The 12,981-nt window shown below is 44.8% G+C and overlaps 2 protein-coding genes across 7 annotated transcripts in view; one reads left to right on the top strand and one right to left on the bottom strand.

Annotated features, from left to right (window-relative positions):
• Positions 1-3,142, bottom strand: part of UBN1 (ubinuclein 1) — a 39,437-nt gene extending 36,295 nt beyond the window's left edge. For 2 of the 3 annotated variants that reach the window (XR_015245283.1, XM_086691414.1), the window contains exon 1: positions 2,425-3,141. The gene's annotated coding sequence lies outside the window, so the exon portion shown is untranslated. Of the gene's footprint in view, positions 1-2,424 lie in introns of all 3 variants that reach the window. The other variant, XM_086691413.1, reaches the window with a different exon arrangement.
• Positions 3,143-3,244: 102 nt separating this feature from the next.
• Positions 3,245-12,981, top strand: part of GLYR1 (glyoxylate reductase 1 homolog) — a 34,646-nt gene continuing 24,909 nt past the window's right edge. For all 4 annotated transcript variants that reach the window (XM_086691415.1, XM_086691416.1, XM_086691417.1 and 1 more), the window contains exons 1-3: positions 3,245-3,358; positions 4,399-4,435; positions 5,911-5,990. In XM_086691415.1, coding sequence (XP_086547541.1) covers positions 3,321-3,358; positions 4,399-4,435; positions 5,911-5,990 — 155 coding nt within the window. In that variant the 5' untranslated portion in view covers positions 3,245-3,320. The remainder of the gene's footprint in view (positions 3,359-4,398; positions 4,436-5,910; positions 5,991-12,981) is intronic.

Below are 12,981 nucleotides of genomic sequence, written 5' to 3' on the forward strand. Positions count from 1 at the left end.
AGCTCAGCTGGTTAAGTGTCCAACTGGATCTCGGCTCAGGTTATCATCTCACAGTTCATGAGTTCCAGCCCTACATCAGGTTCTGTGCTGATGGTGCAGAGTCTGCTTGCGATTATGTCTCTCCCTCTTTCTGCCCCTCCCCCACTTGTGCTCATGTTTTCTCTCTCAACATAAATAAACTTAAAAAAAAAAAGTTAAAATAATTCTAAGTAGACAGCCAAGTGATTAGCAGCAAAACAGGTTTGCAGTGCAAAAAACCATTGTGCACTAAAATACTGAAAAGAAATCCCCTAAAAGAAACTTTCAAGGCTCCCAGGACATTCATCATGGACTGGGTTGTAAAAATAAATCACAGCTGAAAGCTGAGGCTTAAAGATCCCCCACTGACACAAGCAGTTGGGAGTCTCACTATAGGGAGGCAATCTGTCAAGTAGCACATGGGATATAGGAAGTTAACTCTGGAAAGGGCAACCAGGTCCCTGTCCAGGCAATAATTTAAAAAATTTTTTTTAATGTTAGGGAGAGAGGGAAAGAGGGAGAGAGAGAGAGACAGACACACCATGAATGGGATAAGGGCAGAGAGAGAGGGAGACACAGAATCCAAAGCAGGCTCGATGCTGTCAGCACAGAGCCCAATGGGGGGCTCGAACTTATGCACAGTGAGATCATGACCTGAGCTGAAGTCTGACACTTAACCGACTGAGCCACCCAGGTGCCCCCAGGCAGTAATTTTTAAATGTAACTTTATCATGATCCACATTTTACATACTGTAACTTCATTCACTTAGATGGTAAAACTGCTTCTCTCACTTGTGTGACTTTGCAGGCCTAAGAAGTTACAGAAATAAGACTAAAGTAAATCAAACCTACAGCATATTAACACTTTGAAGTTAGAGTTTGGATTATATCTTATAATCATGACAACTGCTTGCTAGTTGTTACTAAATTATGTGAAATATTTAAGAGAATCAGACATAATAAGGACTGAAATGTTAGACTTACAATTTTAATTTGAAATGCTTAAACAAAAGTTTAAAAGTGTTCATTTAAAACTGATTTATACAGCTATCAGACATACAAGAGTTGGGTCTTTGGGAAGATTTTACTATTAAGTTTATAAGTTCACCATTTTAGAAGTTTGAAGTACTTGAGAGAACATATGGACTTTAAGTGTAGTTTAAAACACTGTAAAAAGTTCACTGTTTAGGGGAATATAATCTGTTAAACTGGTACCTTAACTGAAACTCTGTCAAGGATCAAATACTCTTTACATCTCTATTCTTAAATTTGTAAATAGAATAATTCAGGGAAGTAAAACTTAAAAGGCTTAAGAAAAACTAAGTATTTAAATAGTCAACTTTAACAAGTTGAACATCAATCTAAATAAAAGCACAATATTGTACACACGCAAACATCCTTCTTAAAAAACTTCAACTGGCAATTATCCAAGAAATGCTAACTGTTGCATCTCGGTTCTCAGAAAATATATATTTTTAATATGCATCCTTATAACTATTGTACTTTCAAACGGATTATCAGTGAAGAAAAACTTAATTTTTTTGCTAGTTTTTTAGTCTCTTTACTAAACTCATTTATTTTAATGGCTTTCCCTAACTTTTTTTTTTTCACAAAAGGCTGTCCTATCATCCCCAGAAATAAGAATTTTGTCTACTTTCTGAAGTGTTTACTTTTGTTTCATGTCTTATTGCATTGGCTAAAACTTCCAGAATAATATTAAACATATATTCTTCACCACGTTCTGACTCTCATGGGAATACTTCTAGGTCCAATGTGATGTTGACTTAAAATTCGGATGTTTTATCAAATCATTAAAATCTCCTTCAATTCCTCAAAATTAAGAGTTTTTAAATTAAGAACATATGTTGAATTTTATGAAATCATTTCCTGGAATCTTAAATGTGCTTCCAATTATCGGTTTGTCCTTAGGACAAAACAGTAAATGACAGCTCCTAAAACTAATTGTCGGCACTTTAGGGAAACCGAAGTCTAAAAAAATACCAGGTTGTGGACAAGCCAACTCAATAAAAAACAAAAAAACAAAACACTCTTGAAACCAAAGTCTGTAGGACGAAAACGCCTACAGGAGGTGCGTGTGGATCTGCCACCTTTTCAAGCAGAGGGCGACTCAAGAAAAACTCTTAAATAGACACTTAAGACTTACTCGGAGTCTGCAACTGAGATTGGGACCTTTCTAAACATTTTTATTTTTTCCCCGGGATGTGTGTGTGGGCCCTGTGCTGAACTGATGTGAACAAGTTCCCCATTCAATGACTTGGTTTTCACATACTGAAACTACGCGAGCATTTGCCTTCCTGTTGTCACAACAGCCACTCCCAACTTCTCTAAAAGTGTCAAACTACAACAAGGCTTACGTGAGAGCCCGGTCCCGACAAAGACACGCACCTTTGTCCCCGGCGCGACGCAGGCTACGGCCCCACGGGCCGCACTCGTCCCCCCGCGGCCGTCCTCATGCCGGCCCGGGCGCCCGGGCTGCGGCGCTGCTAGCGGCCGGCCCCCGAGCCATGCCTCCCGGCGGGCGGCCGGCCCGCTCCGCGGCCCATGGTTGGGTCCTCGCGCGCCCGGGGGAGCCTCGCCGGCCGTGCCGCCGCGCCGGCCCCGGAGGAAGCGGAGAGACGCCGACTCCACGTCGGTCGGGCAACTCGGGACCTCGGCGGGCTGCTCGGGCGCCCCGGGAGAACTTGAGAGACGGACGCGGGCTCCGGTCCGCTCCTCCGACGCCGGCCGTTAGAAAGCGCGCACGGAAGGACCCGTCCGCCCTCCCGGGCGAGGCCACGCAGAGCCCGCCGGGTGCGGGCCCCGGGCTCGGGCGGAGGCTGGCTTCCAGGCCGCGCCGAGGTCCGTCAGGGCAGCTCCCGGAGTGGAGACACGGCCGGCCCCCGCGCCGGACTAACGGCCGTAACGGAAACGCGGACGGGAGGGGGCTGGAGGCCGGAGCCCAGGAGCAGGGCGGGCCGCAGGGCCGGCTCCCTCGCGCACTCGGCCGGCAGCACCTTCACCGCCGCCTCCGCCGCTTCAGACCGCGGGCGCTTCGTTGTCACGAGCCGGAGGGAGGGGGAAAGAGCCGGGAGTCTCCGGGCTCCGGCGCGCCGAGACCGCGGCGCCCGGGTCACGTGCCGTTCGGCCGGCCAATGAACCCCTACGGGCGCGGTGACGTCAGAGCAGCGGCGTGGCCGGTGACAGCCGGTCCCCGTCACGTGGCCGGGCGCACTCCAATGGGCGGCGCCGGGGCGACCTGATGTTCCCGGCGGCCCGTGCGTCGGCGGTGGTTGGGTGGTAAGATGGCGGCTGTGAGTCTGCGGCTCGGCGATTTGGTGTGGTGAGTCCGGGCGGCCAGGGTAAAGCGAGGTGCGCCGGGGAGCTCCCTCACTGGGCGCGGGGTTCGCGGCCAGCCCCGGAGCTGCCTTTCTATGCACTCCAGGCTGCGGAGAGAGGGCGAGACGAGGTGCCGGCGCTGGGAGCGACGCCGGGCGGAAGGGGCAGCCCGGCCCCGGGGGACTGAGGCCGAGAGTGGCCACGGCGGGCCGGGCTCTGAGCTCCAAGGCCGCCCGGGGGAGGGCTTCGCTCCGCACCTGCACGCCGGCGGACACCGTGAAGGGAGTCTCCGGCGCCGCACAGCTCCCGCGGACACCGGGTTCTTGGGGTCTTGCGGAGGCTTCCCGGAAAGCGGGAGAACCGGGGAGCCACCGGGGCCATCTCGCCTGGGCAAGCCCGTCAAAACTCCCGTTGCGATGGAATCGACCTGTGCGGGCGGCTTGGCCACGGGTGTCGAAACCGGACTGCTGGCGCTGCCCCGTGAAGAAATGAAGGGAGACTTCTCCTGTACGACCGAAGGCTTGGCAGTGACCAGTGCCTTCTTGGGTGCCTCTCGTGGTGTGCTTCTGTGTCTCAGACTACCGCTCGAACCAAGACTGATCGTCGCCGCTTCCCTCGAGCGACGTAGCTCTCTTCTCGACCCAGAGGAAGGTTTCCATTAGCATTTGTCAAAGTCGGGCTGGTCTCGCGGTGAATTAAACCAGACTTTGTAAGGGGAAGTGTGTGTTTACAGAGCAAACTGCCCCCCCAACCCCCGTCATGGGGAGGCTCTTAGACAAGTGACTCTTGATTGGTTTTGTTGTTCTGTGTTCCTTGTCACCAAAAGAATGCACAAATCTTAGGCACTTTTGCATTCTCTTTCTGAAGAGTTTGGGCTTCTTGGGCCCAGCTGTGGAAGCCAAATTAAGAACTCCTGTTTGCCAGCTTTTGTTTTGGCACTTGAGGGTGCAGGTGGAGAGTTAGGAAAATAAATTTCATGCTGAGTGGGTTGAAGGAGATGGACTGGCTTTTCCAGGGCAAATGCTGACTCTGTGTTTTCTCTAGGGGGAAACTCGGCCGGTATCCTCCTTGGCCAGGAAAGGTGAGTGTCTTGCTATTAATGGAAGACATCTGAAGTTGGGTGTGCGGAGGTGAGAATGTAAGATGTGCTCCCCTCAAATTTTGGCATTTAGTTAAACTGGACCTACTTTGGGGGGAAAAATATTTATTTACTTATTTACTTGTTCACATAATGTCTGCACCCAATCTGAGGCTGGAACTCACCACCCAGAGATCAAGAGTCCCATGCTCTTCTGACTGAGTCACCCAGGCATCTCTGAACTGGACTTATTTATTTATTTAATTAATTTTTTTTTTTTCAACGTTTATTTATTTTTGGGACAGAGAGAGACAGAGCATGAACGGGGGAGGGGCAGAGAGAGAGGGAGACACAGAATCGGAAACAGGCTCCAGGCTCTGAGCCATCAGCCCAGAGCCCGACGCGGGGCTCGAACTCACGGACCGTGAGATCGTGACCTGGTTGAAGTTGGTCGCTTAACCGACTGCGCCACCCAGGCGCCCCAGAACTGGACTTATTTAAATCAACACTCAGAGTTTTTCTCTTTCTACTCTCAGATTGTTTAGAAAAGGCAATATAATATAAACCAGGTTATTAAATCTGCAGTAAATGCTTATCTCTTGAATCAGAGATGGTTTTGGTGAAGTTTTTTAATCCTGGAAATCAGTTTTAATTTGAATTTAGCTTTACACTTAAATGTAACAAAAGGAGAAGAAAATAAATTCTCCAGGAAGAGAGAAATCTAAATGTAGGTTAGTGAAAAGTCAAAGTATTTTTGTCCCAACTAAGTTTAAATCTTCTTTCCATGTTACCATATGTGCTGCTCCAGTGCCTCTTTGCAGAAGTTGGCATTCCAGATTTTGCATGAGGCGATCCGTCATAGCTTTCCAAATGTTCTGTTTTTATATTCTTGCTAAGAGCCCAGGAAATGTCTTTAGACTATCTCTTTGCAATATGGCATATTCATTGCCTCAGTTGTCCTTCATTGTCATTATTACCTGTCTCAACTCTTCCTACACAGGCTTTTTTATTTTTATTTTTTGAAGCATAATTGATATACAACGTTACAATAGTTTCAGGTGTACGAAGTATTGATTCAACAATTCTATACCCGATGCTTACCATGAGAAGTGTAATCATCACTTGACGTTATTACTTCACGGAAGTGTTTTTAAGAACGTTCTCTGCATTTCTTCAGTGATTTAAGGGTCACATGGTTGGGGGAGTTGACATTGATGTTAGCTTTAACTGCTTTTAAAACAGGGCCATTGCAGTGAAAGGGATTTTCTGTCTACCAAACCCTACTACATGGTAGATGTATTCTAGAAGTTCCTAGAATATTTGCACATTTCCATACATCTGAGTAGATAAGTGCCAGATTTGGACATGCACTAGGCCCTGGGTTCTTTTCAAGCATATTCCTTTTCTTGTATTTCATTTTTCTTCTTACCAACTTAGAGGTATGGAAAAACCTTTTTTTCCTCCCTTTTACTCCCCAGATTGTTAATCCACCCAAAGACTTGAAGAAACCACGTGGAAAGAAATGCTTCTTTGTGAAGTTTTTTGGAACAGAAGATCAGTGAGTAGTGCTTATCAAGAGTTTCACTTTCCTTTTGGGCATTATCCTGGATCTGAGCTACTTGCAGGAATATTCTAGGGACCCTAGTTCATTTTTACCGTAGTCTGTCAGAATGGCATATCGTTCTGGCTTCATACCTAAATACCTAAATAAAAGATGCTATTCTTAGCTCATAGAAATTGTTCTGGGGCCAATAACAATGTCAGTCAAGTGAGAAATAGCATTCACCATCTTCTTAATATGGTAATCACAATAAGATAATTTTTCACATCTTTTTATCCAACTCCGTAGGCAGTTCCTTTTATAAGGGCCACGTTTGGTTCTCTTTTAATGGCTGTTTATCATTGTGGTTCATGTATGAGGTATACACTGGAAACTAAAATCTTGTTTATTCTAAGAGGAGTAATTGTTTAATTCTGTTCTCATTTGTAAAACTAGATGACTTTCTCTAATATTGTAGCAGTAGAGCTTTTCTAACCAGATCTGTCCTAGAGTTGGAATCAGGACCATTCTTTTGAGATTCTTTGATAGGCAGTAGAGGTCACAGTGAGGGGGAAAATGGAACTTGAGTTCCATTATAATATAATTCTCATTATAGATGGTTTGATTTAAGTAGCTGTATTTCCAGTTAAGATTCTTAGAGAAAAGTTTAGCTTTGGCTTTGAAAAATGTGTGTGTGTGTGTGTGTGTGTGTGTGTGTGTGTGTGTGTGTGTGTATGACCTAAGGAATCTAATACCAGTGGTTAAAATATACATTCCTACAAAGCAATATATGATATTCTATAGCAAAATCTCTTATAAAGTGTTACTCTTTCTGGAGTTTATATGCTGGGTGCTTATCCCAGTTGAGAGTTTAAATGGTATGTATACCTTCACCATGCAGATCTATGCATATATTCAGCCCCTGTTTTCTGTCACAAAACAACTTAACCTTTTGATGACAATATTTTAAGGGAGTCACTGGCCCAGAGCTGTGAGAGCCAGAGACACTCTGCAAGCAGGAATGTTCTGGTAATGCTATTGAGTTGACGAGAAAGATTGTCCTGATGCATAAAACAAGTGCTAATTGTTCTCTTAGCAAATTTGAGTTTCTGACACTGAAGGGAACTTCTGGAGAAAAGTGAATGTTGTGGCGCTTGCTTTTCAGGAACTTAAGAAACAAGACATAAACATTTCAGATGGGAATACGTGCAGAATGAGTGATATGGGTGATTGATTATTAAAGCGTTCTAGAACAAGGAAAGAGTAGTGGAGAACAGGCAGGTCAATGAAGGCTGATGGAAGAGATGGGATTAGAATCCACGTATGGAGGATGGATAGAACTGAAATAGGCAAGAAGTCAGGCATTGCAGGCAGTGGGAAGACCATGAACAACTGGGTATTAAATCGGATGTGTGGGCAGAGGGAGGCCCCCACCTGGAGTGAAGAACGGTACTTGAGAATAACCGAGGCAGTATGGTTGGTCCAATTGGTTAGCTAAACGAAGATGCACACAAGTCTAGAACAAAAGTGGAAACTCATGGAAAGTGGGGGCTTGATGAAATTACAAGAGGCTCGAAAGCCTTTGTGTTCTTACAATTTTTAAAATGTTGGAAGGTCAGAAGAATAACCTGATATTTCTGTATAACAAACACTACAGATAAGACAAAATTGAAGTTGAGTGTATTTCAGCACTTAACCAGGTATACAAGTGAAGCCAGTGAGAAGGATACACTTACCAAACACAAAAATAATCTAACGGTGTTAGTAGTGGTGGAGATGATATGATTTCGAACTAAAGTGTTTTGAGGGGATTCATGAGCAAGTGGATTTGGGGCAACTTAGCTATAATATCTTTAAGCTTTTCAGACTCCCTTGGTAGAATTCGCGTAAAAGGGGCACCTGGATGGCTCAGGCAGTTAAGCATCTGACTCTTGATTTCGGCTCAGGTCATGATGTCACAATTTGTGAGTTCAAGCCCTGTGTTGGGCTCTGTGCTGACAGCGTGGAGCCTGCTTGGGATTGTCTCCCTCTCTTTCTGTGAGCCTCTATCTCAAAATAAATTTTTTTTGTTGTTATTTTTTAAAGTGGTATTTAAAAACTATGTTACCACAGGCTAACATGTTACCTTTTTGTGGCCAGACGGTTGACAATGAAAGGAAACAAAGGGTAAGGATCTCCAAGCACTTTTGAAGGGAGAAGGGTTCTTAGTGATCAGTGATCAGCAAATGTTATTTAGTGTCTTTACGTTATCTGAAGGTGAAGTGTCCAGACCATTGGGTACCAGGGAATTACTTTGGGGAAAGTATTTGGAGTTTGGATTTGATGCTGGCCTACTCTGCCTTCACATGCCAGTTGTACCTGCCCTACAATTTGGGCAAGCTCTTTTCACCTTTCCAAGCCTTTGTGTCCTTGCCCACACGTGGGGGTGATGCTACCTACCTTGCAGTCACGAAGGAGAAGGAGCGGCACTTGCTCATAGTGTGGTTTGGCATACGGCAAGTGTTTAGTAAACTTCAGGTCAGGGTAGAGATGTGTTACAAGAGACAAGCTGGTAAAAAGTGGGTGGCTTTAAGTAAGGGAAACTTAACTGAGAGAGAATCTATTTGAAAAGAAAGGCATCTAAGAGTTGGAAATTCCTAAGGACTTCAGCCAGGTCTCCTCTTTTGGTCAAAAGGCTTCGAGCACAAAACAGTAAGTTTGCCTTGCCAGGAGTACTGTGTGCAGTGCAGTCCCTGCTCCCAAAGGGATCTGATGGATCTCATCAAGATCAGAAAAGGGGACCAAATCAGATCAAAGAGTAGGATTCTTTCATTCGAAAAAGCAAAGTCTGAAAAAGAGCACAATCAGAATTGATCAAATGATGAATGGCCTTAAGGAGGTAAACCCTGTTGTGTTCATCAATCATCAGACATTTCAACAAAGGGCAGTGTGAGCAGAACAAGTGTTGTGGTGACTTGTGTTTAGGGCATGCATAAGGAGCGCTGTTGGAAACAGACATTTGAGAAGTGGTTTAGACAGGAAGTACGAGTGGATTTTTAGAGATGAGAACTGCTTTGTACAGGGCAGGGCCATAAGTGGCTCCAGAAGAAATTGGGCTCTATCTACCTCACCTTTAATGCTTGATGTCAGGGAGAGGTCCATATTCTCCTGGCACAACCTGGGCTAGAGATTCTGTTGGTTCCTGGGCCTGACTTTGGTGGATAGGGTCTGACCCCATGGTGCTGTTCCTAAATTCCTAAAGAGTAATAGGATTCAGTCAGCGATGTTCAGTTTCAAAACTGACATACTACATATGGGAAAAAATATTCATGGATAAGGTTGTTTGTTTTTTTTTTTTTTTATATTAGCTAGCAAGGATTTTTATTAAAGAGTAAGAAGGGTAGCCCCTTAAACCAAGATTTCAATCTTTTAGAAAACTAATTTCTCTCTCTCCCTGCTTCTGTCAAAACATCTAACAAATTGTGTTGACATGCCTTTAGAAAGAGAGGACCAGACCTTCCTGACCAGCCTCCCCGTAAGGGGAAGGACTTAGTAAGATGGTAGATTCAGCTCTCTGAGCCTGGATGGCCACTATGGGAATTACCTGTGGTCGCTTTCTGTTTCACGGAAATACAGAAGGAGGAATCCCTTCAGCATTAACGTTGACAACTCCACCAGGTGACCACTCCCAAAGATGAAGTCTCAGGCCTATGAGGCCCACCCTGGACAGATGGTTGTCCATCAAAATAGAAACCGAGCTCAGGGTTTAAAAATTCCATCAGCCGCCATGGATGGCAGAATGGAGGGAGCTCATTTAGTTTGTGGGTACTCAAAAACCCCCAGAAACAAACAGTTCAGGAGAATACTGCCAGCAAAAGTGGGTAGATCCCAAATGACCACCTGTGAGTTTCTGTGGCAGTTTTCGTATCTGAACCTACAACAGCCCTTTCAAGAAATGAATAGGATATTTGTTCTGGTTCTCTCTTTTTAACAAACATAGATACTGAGAGGCAGGACATTTGTGGAGTTAAGTGATAAGATGTCCAGGATCCCAACTTGAGGTACTTTTTACATCAAGCCAGATATAAGGTATGAAGTGTGTGAGTATGAAAGTAAGTTTTGGAGAAAAACCCGTAGCTGGTCATTAAAAGCATAGCATATTGGAACTATTTGAGCATCCCTTTTTCTTTTCGCCTGGCACCTGATTGGCCCACTTTCCCTACATCCAACACTGTGTCATAGTTGGAGAACGGAGCCAAGAGGATAGTGAGTGCTCTGCTCCGGGTATCACTTGGACTGAGCCAGCACTGTCCCTCTGCCAGGGCTGGACAGTCCCTATCCTAGAGAGCATTGAGTAGATTTTCCTCTCCCAGCACCAGCATCCATCCTGCAGGTGACTCCCTTCGTGGCTGAGACAGTCGACTCCAGGAGCAGGTGTCATGCACCAGAATTAAAGAGTCTGGCACAAAAGAAGCATCTGGCCATACTGGCATGGGCAGCGCAGCTTGAAAGCCTCATCTAGCATTTGGGAATGTTGTCAAGGTTTGAAAACAGAATCTTCTAAATCTGTCTTATCTGCAAGTCTTTGTTGATGTTTGTATGATAAGCGTTACTTGAAATTAACTGAGGAGCTCTAACTTTCTTTGTGGGGTTTTTTTTGTTTGTTTGCTTTCTTTGTGATTTCGGAGCAACTTAGGCTTGGACCTGTAACAGCTACCAGTCACCCTCAGCCTCTTTCATTGGTGTAAGGTGTTTGGGGGGAAAGCACAGAACTGGTTTTTCGGTACTACACACCCAACCAGATGGAGAAGCAGACCCACGTCTTCTGACCCCATCTTTGTTCTCACCTTGGACTGTGCTCGCCATGTACCTGTTCTCTCTCTCCACCCTACTTCCACCCAAGTCATCGTGTCTTGCAAAGTCTGAGACACATATGTGAGAGTTTTGGAGATTGGTCCTAGAGCAACATGTTTAATGTGATATCTACATGATGTGATTTTAACTTAAGAGTAAAGCAGGTCAGAATTACAGAAGTTTTTGAAAACGTGAGGTGTTTAAATTCATTTTCAATGGAGCGTGTAATCTGAGGGTGGCTTGTAGTGGAAGGTTTATATTTGCAAATGAAAAGAATTTATAGGAGGCGTATCAGAATACCAGGGTAGGTTTGCTGCTCCTGGCCGTGGTACAGGTACAGTGACAGTTACACCTGCAACCAGGCAGTAGCTACCTACCTGAGCAAACCTACAAACAAGGAAATCGTGGGGGAAACCCCCTGAGTAGAGTAGCAAATATTTTATAGTAGTGACCTTTATTATTGATTTGTTTTTTTAAGGTAATACATGTTTAGGGAGACTGGGTGGCTAAGTCTGTTATGCGTCTGACTTTTGGTTTTGGCTCAGGTCATGCTGTCACAGTTCCTGAGTTCAAGCCCCGTGTCGGGCTCTGTGCTGCTGGTGCAGAGCCTGCTTGGGATTCTCTCTCTCCATCTCTCTCTCTCTCTCAAAATAAATAAACTTAAAAAAAAAAAAGATAATACATGTTTATGGTTCCCCCGCAAAATCGAGCTATAAACTGTGAAAGGGTTCCATTCATCTCCATCCCTCAGCCACCCAGTTATCAGCCTGTGAGCATCCAGTTATACTAGTTTCTTATGGCATGTCCCTCCAGAAGTACTGTGTGCAGAATCAAGAGGTTACAGATTCCTTTTTCCTTATTTTTACGTAAGTGATAGCATACTACACACAGTGCTGTGCCCCTTGGTTTTTCCACTTAGCCGCATGTCTTAAGAGACTTTCTGTTTTGTTCTTAGTAATGACCTCATTGATTGCCGCTACAAACAACGTAATTAACTTCTTTGTATATAAAAAGCGAAGGCCTGTACTTGACACACCACTTGACTAAGCTTGATTTTTCTGACTTTCAGCCTATAAGCAAATCAGGCAGAAAAGGTCCTGCTCCATCTAGGCATTGGGAGGATGATGGGAAAGAAATCACAAGTCATAGCTTATGTCACAGAAAGAGAAGTCTCTTAAAAATAAACGGGCACCTGGGTGGCTCAGTCAGTTAAGCCTCCGACTCTTGATTTTGGCTCAGGTCATGATCTTGCGGTTCATGAGTTTGAGGCCCACATCAGGCTCGATGCTGAAAGCACAGAACCTGCTTGGGATTCTCTCTCCCCTCTCTCTGCCCTTCCCCTCCCTCTCTCAAAAATAAATAAACATGAAAAATAATAATAAACAAATACGTACAGACAGCAGCAACAACCACAAAGGGCCACCAAAGCCTGACAACATTTAACCAAGAGGCCAGCGTTTCAGCCCCTCTGAATGTGCCAGGAAGGCATCATTTCCTCAGGGATTATTTCTTGAGCACCAGTTGCATGCCAAGCCCAGCTGATGGGCCTCAGTGTATTGGAGAATGGCACATTATTGAAGTTCCAGCTGAAAAGCATACTCTTTAAGGAGAGAGGGTTTTGCAATACAGCCTTTAGAGAAAAAACTCTATTCAGATGACTAAAGTGATTTCAATTTGGCTTGCTTTCAAGAGGTAATCCTCGTAGGGCTCGGGTGAGCTGGAGTTTTATTTACGGTTTCTCTGATGGGACACAACGCTTCAACAACACACTAATTTCTTAACTAGATTAATATTTCTTGCATTTATTTTCTTGAAGTCATGTTTATACTCTCCATTCATTTAGCAGACCATTTTCACTTTCAAAAATGGTCAGGAAATTTTCATTTTAGTGTTCAAATGCCAGTCTTCAGGAGGAATGGAATTTTCACCATACCATTCTGGCAGAAATCAGTAATCCACTTAAAATGCTTCAATGAAAAAAATAGGCATAGGTTATTGGTGCTTCCTCCAGATGTCCTTACCTCTCCATTTCTGTGAATTGGAGGTTCATGTGGGGTAGAGGGAGGCAGGGATTAGGATGCCTGGAGCATACTGTCTTATCTCAAGGGGCTCCATAAAAACCACCCCATTGGTCTTACATCGGAACTTGTGTAGGTCTCAGCTTCTAACCTGAGGC

Source organism: Puma concolor, chromosome E3, assembly GCF_028749965.1.
Source record: "Puma concolor isolate L17-30 chromosome E3, mPumCon1.1.hap2, whole genome shotgun sequence".
NCBI classification, from domain to species: domain Eukaryota; kingdom Metazoa; phylum Chordata; class Mammalia; order Carnivora; family Felidae; genus Puma; species Puma concolor.